An 8,327-nucleotide genomic window follows, 5' to 3' on the forward strand; every position below is an offset into this window, starting at 1 on the left:
TTGTGGGCCCTGAATCTTATAAATATATTTATTGTTCATTGTTAATTCCTGTTTGTTAATAATACATCAACTATTGTTCATTTCTATTTATAATTTCAAATGTTAAAAATATATTAGTACATGTAGAATTTAACATCAACCAGGATTAATGACTGCTGTAAAAGCTTCTTGATACTTTTAACACATTTTCTAATCTTCCTTTTTTCCAAGCATGTATTTGTGGACCAGATGTACTGTGGGAATTCTATGGAAAATTACAAAAAAAACTCAAATTTGTTCAAACTTCCAGTCACATTGCAAAGTTGAAGCGAGTCAGATGATCAGGAGTGTGAATAAACTCTAAAGCACGTGTTTGACTTTCCTTGCGTCATCTTCTTCAGTCAGTCCTAAGTGACTTATAGTACACTTAAGACGCTCAAAGTTCACAAATAATTCCACGAAGCAAGAAGCACGCCTGTAAACGATTTCCCTGCTGTCAAATCAGCCTGGGAAAACACTGGATGCAGCGAAAATGAAAGATGTGCATGTCGGGGATTCCCCTAGCTAAACACTCAGATACACCAGAAGAAAAAGAGAAAGGAAGCGTACAAATATTTTTCTCAAAATGTGTTTAATGGAACGGGGAATTTACATAAGAACAAAAGATCTGAATGGGATCCAACGTATCTTGAACACTGTGAGCAGCAGCCTGGAGATCTCAGTCCCTCTCAGACAGACAGACCAAATGAGTGTCCAATTCTGACTCTGACAGAATCCTGAAACAGAGCAAGTCCTTTTAGGTGCCACAACCACCAAAAATATTCTCAGTAGTAGAATATGCATTAGACATATACGAGGCATGTTGCATCACTTGACGAATATCAGTACTGAAGCAAACAACTGCCTTTCTAGAATTGATTTCCTGTAGAACAGAGACTCTCTCAGTGTAAAAGAACATGGTTCTTCCTGCACCCACCTGAATTTCGGATCCTCTGCTGTGACGACGCCTACCTCCAACTCAGAAGGCTTGAAATCGATTGCCAGCACAGTTGATAAACATGTGACCGCCGTCTGTGGATGGAAATGTTTGATTTAAAATAACTGTTTTCTATTTTAATATATTTAAAAATATCATTTATTCCTGTGATCAAAGCTACATTTTCAGCATTACTCAGCATGCTCAAAAAACATTCATTATTATCAATGTTGAAAACAGTTGTGTACAATTTTTTTTCAGGATTCTTTGATGAATGGAAAGTTCAAAAGAACAGCATTTATTTGAAATATAATCTTTTGTAACATTATAAATGTCTTTACTGTCACTTTTGATCAAATTCAGCCTTGATGAATGAAAGTATTGATTTCTTCCCCCAAAAAAGTAAAATAAAAATTCGTACCGACCCCAAACTTTTGAAGAGTAGTATCCTGAAATAAAAATGTAAATAACGGTTTTCAACATTGATAATAATAAGAAATGTTTCTTGAGAATCAAATCATCATGTTAGAATGATTTCTGAAGGATCATGTGACACTGAAGACTGGAGTAATGATGCTGAAAATTCAGCTTTGATCACAGGAATAAATTACACTTTACCACCATATTTACATAGAAAACCACTTTTTTAAATTGTAATAATATTTCACAATTTTTTTGTGTATTTTTAATCAAGTAAATGCAGCCTTGGTGAGCAGAAGAGACTTATTTTAAAAACATTAAAAATCTTACTGATCCAAAACTTTTGACTGGTAGTGTACAACAAAACGTTTTTGGCTTTAGGATGTATACAAGATACATAACAGTACAGCACACTTTATTTAAATATAAATTTTAATTGTATTTAATTTTTTAAAGAGCAGATTGTTGATATAACCTTTCCTTTTTTTCATAAATTTCAAAGTACAAAAAATTACCATTATTCCCCTATTTACAAATAAATTGTGTAATAAATCAGGAAGCAAGCATATATAACCAAACCTTTCGGTAATATCTTTAACTACATTATTGAGCAAAGCAAGTTTAGAGGAAGTTGATATTTCCATTCCAAAGAAATTGTTCTATAGTGACAAGAGACTAAAAACCACCGTGGGACCAGGTGGTTAAATGTAATTACAAAAAAAGTGAAAAAGTTAACTTTTAGCCCCATTGGCTTGCCAATACTACTTGGTTTGTCATCTAATGCATTAAAAGATAAAATAAAAAATCAACTTATGTACATAACTTGATTGTGTCGAGGCTTCCGGTCTCATCCACAGCTGAAAATAAGTTATGGTGCTTGATATTGCAAAACCTGTGCAATATTGACTTGTTATATTATTTTAATTTAGTATTTTAGCGCAAATTATTTGGCCATTTACTGCATTTTGTTACTCTTCCCGTTATTTCACTATAGCGGCAAAAGGATCGGAAGTCTCGGCACATTCACAGAAAATAGCTTACTTCCCCATTGAAAAATAAGGTTTGAATTTGTTGCAACCTGATGTTTAAAGCACAAAAATAACATTTTTACCTGCAGCATACTGCTAAAATTAAATGATAAGCTGGTGTGGGCAATGTTAGCATCTGGAATCAATTCTGCTAAAACTGTATAGAAATGTCTTCTTGAATTGTAGCCTGTTCTGATGTACCTCAACTGTCTGCGCAAAGGTCCAATCGAGTTTCTTCTTGACTTTTTTCTCCAGGAAGCTCGTAGCCTCTGTCTGCTTGACTCCTGCTGCTGTGGCCTTGAACCCACAGTAATAACCTGCTGGGTCACACTTGTACACCTGCGGCCCCAGCTCTTCATCCAGACCAATCACAATCATGCCTGGAACAAAAAACAATACACAAAACTTAAAGGAACTTTGCAGCGTACAAATATGAGCATAAACAGCCAACATGCAATGGTAAAGTCACCATGAAATTGTAAGAATTGAGAAATTAGGAGATGCCAGACAGTCTGGTTGAAGAGCGACCAGACCCTGAGAGGACAAAGGACCTCTCTGGAAATTAACATTTGAACTAGCCCTCGTGCACTAGACGAAAGTCTCACCCCCGAGTCATCCTAATCTACATTTCATTCCCCCTTCTCTCACCCCCTCTCTCTCATGCTCAGATCACCTGAATTCACCCAAGAAAATATATGGTTTAATGTGAATGATTAACATCGAGTATTATACATTTAGTATCATTTGAAATGTCTCAGTGCGACTGGTACAAATGTCTCATTTCCAAATAAGTAAAACAAAACGTAATAAGGTTTTTAAGAGTTTAGGGATAACTGGCACACAAAGGAAGGTGGTCTCCTGGCAAATGGTCTCCTACCCCCAAAAGGTCTAACCTCTGAATGCAAATTTCCATTGTTAGTACATGTTTCCATGTGAAAGAGGTCTGACTATATAATGAAATGCAGCAGGGGATTCGGGGCCTTTCTGTAGCTCAGATTAGCCCGTGAGGCTGAGAGTGAGACCTCTCGGCCTCATGTATATCTTAATGTTGGGTTGCATCTTCTCTCTATTCCAGAGCATTTGATGTTTTGTATCGATTATCTTTGAATTGATTATGACATTGGCATGATACATTTACCTGACATAATAAATTGTTACATTTGATTATTCTAACTGACTTTGACATTATTTTCATTAAAGAGTTAAAAGGAATAGTCAAACATTCGTTCACATTTAATGATGCACAGATATCATTAAAACTTTTTCATTTATGGAGTCAGATGAAATAACGAGAGAATACATATTCAAATGTATTGCATTTAATCAAAAAATACTTTGCCTCGAGAAAAGACATGAACACGTTAAGACCTTCTGCGCTGGTCGGATGCCTCCATTGGGCCGATCGAGCGCGAGCTTACAAAAACAAAAATTCTATTTGAATTGATTCTTGAGGTCACGATTCGATTTAAAATCGATTCTCAATTTTGATTCGATATGTGCATTTTGATTGTAGTTTACTGTTTTGTGGAACTTTTCTTATTTGACTGCGGTAGACAGTTTAATGGGTCTAGAAAAAAAAAAAATCCTTCTGAATTAAATGTGAACCTTGAAATTTATTTCGTTTTTCTCATTTTAGTCAACCCAGTATTAGAAAACAAATGCCTTTAAAGCTGACTACAATCATAACACACAGTCTTCTGTAATAAAGCAAGGCAGTTAAAAAATTAAATAAACAAAGTTTTTCAGGTACAGTAGCATAGGTTTATTAAACATGTAGTAAGAAATACTACCGAAATTGAATAATCAAATGTAAAAATAAAATACTGTATAGTCTTCACTGTATGAATTAAATATAAACTGATTCATAACAAGGATTAAAAAAAGTGTTTCGGTCAAAAGCAGTGAGTTTTTTTATTAACATTAATTAAACGGATGGCAACAGTTTATGATGCGGCTGTCCCTTTAAGAATGAATGCATGGATATTGTTTTCGTTTGCATAAGACACAACAGACTCTGTTTGAATTGAATAGTCCACAGTCCACACGATGTGCATTTTGACATAATTGTGTGTGTGTGTAGCTGTGAATTCGCAATCGCATGCATGTGAGATGCGGCATCTGTGCGCGTACTTTGGCTGTGTGTCCGTCAGCGCGAGCAAATCGATAGAAGATAGAATCGCGATTTATATATGAATCGATTTAAAAATTAAATATTGGTAGACCAATCACAACAGATTGTGCCATCTGACCAATCAGAGCAGAGTAGACCAATCACAACAGATTGTACCATCTGACCAATCAGAGCAGAGTAGACCAATCACAACAGACTGGGCCATCTGACCAATCAGAGCAGAGTAGGCTCTCAGAAAGGAGGGGTTTAGAGAGACTGAATCCTTTATCAACCGTTTCAGACACTGTGGGAAAAGAGTTGATGCTGCAATGTATATTATGAGAAAATTAAAGTGTTTTTTTTGTCCTTGGATGAATGTAAACCTACAGTAGGAGACCTCCAAAACAACATTAGGAACCTTTAAAACAGCATAATAGAGGTACTTTAAACTACTTTATAAGTGTGTGTAAATAATTGAGGAAAAAGTGTTTACTTACAGCAGCCGAGCGGTCTCATCTCTGCGTTTTGTGTATAAACCTGAGAGATATCAGCGATCCTTTTACAAAGCATGTCTACTGGAATCTCATAGCCATACTTGTACTTCCAGTTCGCCGCCTCATAGCGAGCTCGCTGCACCTGAGACCTGCTGTCAGCTGAACACAAACACAAGGCAATGATGAGCGCATCAATTCCAGCAGACATCGTGAAAAGTACCATGATGAGATCTGTACCTGTCATTCCTGACATCACGCAGCCAATGCTCTCTGTGATTCTGAATAAATGAGTGACAGTGGAAGAGTCCAGCAGCTTGTCCTGGAAAATAGAGAAAGGCATCACAAGAACATTAATTAAAAGTCCCCTTTCCCACCAAATGTCCTGCACGTTTCCACCACAGAAAAGGCATTCCGGGTCAAAACAAACTGAATTAAAAGCAATTCAAATTGATGTTTGAATGCGTTTATTTGTGGGGTGGTTATAACACCCCGCCAAGCCATTTTGGTGGACAAACGGTACATGAAAGCAGACTTACTGGGACTTTTTTCTGTGTGACGACTACAGCACAGTCTTTCCCCCGAACAGCAACTGATGTCAGACCGCCCTGGTTTATGGCCTTGAATGCATATTCTGTAAAAATGAAATTAAGTTATTTAGAAAGTTGTATATGTGATGCATGTGATTTACTAGTAAAGTGAATGAGTAATTTGGTGCATTACAACAAATAAATAAATAAGCACATACAATAAAAACATCTTCTTAAATTTAAAAGAAATATACAATTTTTCCATCATGCTTTGACAGTTAAAACAATAACTGTAGTAACTATAGTATTTTGGGGTATTTCACAATGAGCCTCTTATTTATACAAAAGCCCTTAACGTGTTGAAAAATGCAATACAACTTTTGGTATAAATAGAAGAATATGATTTACAAGAAAAGACCTAGAGATTTAAATGTATTTATTTGTTATTTAATTCATTATTTTTCTTTTTAATGCACCTGATCCTATTGTTCTAATGCAAATATATAAGTAGTTTGTACGAATTGTTCAATAACATTTACACAACACTCAATATTTATAGAATTAGCCATAACCTACACCTTAACCAACAGATATGTCAAGGCACATCACTGTTGCAGTTAACACACATTTATAAAACACTGTTAAATTGATATCTGTAAATGTGTTAAATTAAATTATTACATTTAAAAACATCATCGAGCCGATTCTCCATCATTAACTCACTCGCTCGAGCTAACGGTCTAGCTAGTAGACTAAATAATATGATTTAATATAAAAATAAAAAAAAACACACACACATTCAGTTAAAATAAGTTTTATATGACAGAATAATAATAATAGCATTTCATAATAAACCGCTGCTGTAAGAGTGAGTGAATGAGCTGAACTGTAGCGACATGACTGTGCACTTACTAGCTGTTTTTCCAAGTCAAATAAAGTCTTTCGTACTCACCTACTTGGTAAAGTCTTCCTTCCGGAGAAAAGATAGTGATGTGACGGTCAAACCCCGCGCTAGAACCCCGGGACATGTTTATAAGAAGTTTATCTAACGTAAAATTGCAAAAGTGTTGTAGGCTACACAGAATAGCAACATGCAGAACGAATGACCCGGAAGCAGTGTGCACAGATTGTTTTTCCGGGTCAACATCGAACGCAAAGGTGCACAGTCATTTTATTATTATTATTATTATTATTATTGATAATTTTACAGTTTTTAACACAAATAAATGTTGTATAATGTATTAGCTTTCTCTGTTTTATATTAAACTTTACACTGACCCAAATACAAAGAAAAAAAAAGAAAAGAAAAAGAAAAGAAATAAAACAGTATTTTTTAAAAACATCAATTAATGTATACTGATATTAGATTCCAGTCATAAGAGTTTTTTTTTTAGAAAAATCTGTATTGTTTCCTAGTGGGTCCTCCACTGTCAAAAGTCAACAAGCACTCTTAAAGGGATAGTTCACCCCAAAATGAAAATTCTGTCATTACTTACTCCCCTCATGTCGTTCCAAACCCGTACGACTTTCAGTCATTTTCAGAACACAAATTAAGATATTTTTGATGACATCTGAGAGCTTTCAATCTCTCCACTGACAGCTACGCAACTGACGCTTCAAAAAGTTCATAAAGAGATCGTAAAACTAATCCATATGAATTAGCCTAAGCGCTTCAGTCCATATTTTCTGGAGAGACTCGATCCCTTTATGAAGAAAATATTGAATTTAGGCTTTTATTCACATATAAGCATTGATCAGCGAACACACAGAAGCTCAACCGAACATATAAAGCGATCGTGTCTCTCCAGAAATGTTGGACTATATGGATTAGTTTTACAATCTCTTTTTGAACTTTTTGAAGCGTAAAAGTGTCAGTTGCATAGCTGTCAGTGAAGGGACAGAAAGTGCTCAGATTTCATCAAAAATATCTTCGTGTTCCGAAGATGAACGAAAATCGTATGAGGGGAGTAATTAATGACAGAATTAAAATTTTTGGGTGAACTATCCCTTTATGTTCAACTAACTGCATTTATTCTAAATTTAACCTATAATACATTTTCATTAAACTGCAATTAACATGCAATTGAGGGTTAAAAAAACAAACATTAGGCTACATTTAGTTACTTAAAGGGATAGTTGACCCAAAAATAAAAAAAGAATATTTTGAAGAATGTCAAACCAAACCCAGACAGCATGGTAACATTGATTCAATGTTGAGTTTTGATCCAAACCATCATTTTGGTTGACATCAAAATTTCAATGTTTAAAGTGTGTTGGATCAGCATTGACATTTTGATGAAAGGGAACAGCACACATGGGTGAAGACAGTGACATTGAACTAACAGTAAGTCTTAGTTTATGAGCACAATATCTTGCAGGCATGTATCTGTGCAAAACACTACTGGGTGTTTCCCAATCAGTGGGGCGTTTCAGTTCATGATGGGCACTTTCAATGGTGTTACCTCATTTGCTCTAATACACTGGGGGTTTGGTTTAGGGGTGGGCCCTCATGATTTTAGCAAGTCTTTTGAAAAATGGTTGAAAAACACCAATTGTAGTTTGAAAATTGGCACTAATTGGTATACGCCCATTTTGGTTTTGCATGTGGGCTTCTCAGTAGTTAATTGATGCTTCCTTATTAGAGAGAAAACACAAGGTGTGTCCTATACGGAAGTCTTGTGTGTTTGACATGCATGAACTCTCTGAGTTTCAAACAATGGTGCATATAATGTATTTCTGTTTTTAGCATGCTTTTTACTTGCATTTTATTTATTGTTATTTGTTACTAAATCT

At 35.2% G+C, this 8,327-nt stretch overlaps 1 protein-coding gene across 1 annotated transcript; it reads right to left on the reverse strand.

Annotated features, from left to right (window-relative positions):
- Positions 1 to 591: 591 nt before the first annotated feature.
- Positions 592 to 6,673, reverse strand: psma6b (proteasome 20S subunit alpha 6b). Its single transcript, XM_084090606.1, has 7 exons — positions 6,487 to 6,673; positions 5,544 to 5,638; positions 5,245 to 5,326; positions 5,011 to 5,166; positions 2,605 to 2,783; positions 956 to 1,050; positions 592 to 755 (listed from the first exon to the last, which is right to left on the reverse strand). Exons 1-7 carry the CDS (start codon positions 6,560 to 6,562, stop codon positions 698 to 700), a joined length of 741 nt encoding a protein of 246 aa, XP_083946732.1. The 5' UTR covers positions 6,563 to 6,673; the 3' UTR covers positions 592 to 697.
- Between the last annotated feature and the right edge of the window lie 1,654 nt (positions 6,674 to 8,327).

The sequence above is a fragment of the Abramis brama genome (genome assembly GCF_963993115.1).
Source record: "Abramis brama genome assembly, chromosome: 18".
In the NCBI taxonomy this organism is placed as follows: domain Eukaryota; kingdom Metazoa; phylum Chordata; class Actinopteri; order Cypriniformes; family Leuciscidae; genus Abramis; species Abramis brama.

Bases quoted from the DNA above. Each gene is read 5' to 3' on its own strand.
- psma6b (XM_084090606.1), bottom strand. From the start codon at position 6,562: ATGTCCCGGGGTTCTAGCGCGGGGTTTGACCGTCACATCACTATCTTT. The intron at 5,639-6,486 runs GTGAGTACGAAA...TCATTTTTACAG, and splicing joins AGGAAGACTTTACCAAGTAG to AATATGCATTCAAGGCCATA. The intron at 5,167-5,244 runs GTACAGATCTCA...GTTTGTGTTCAG, and splicing joins CGTGATGTCAGGAATGACAG to CTGACAGCAGGTCTCAGGTG.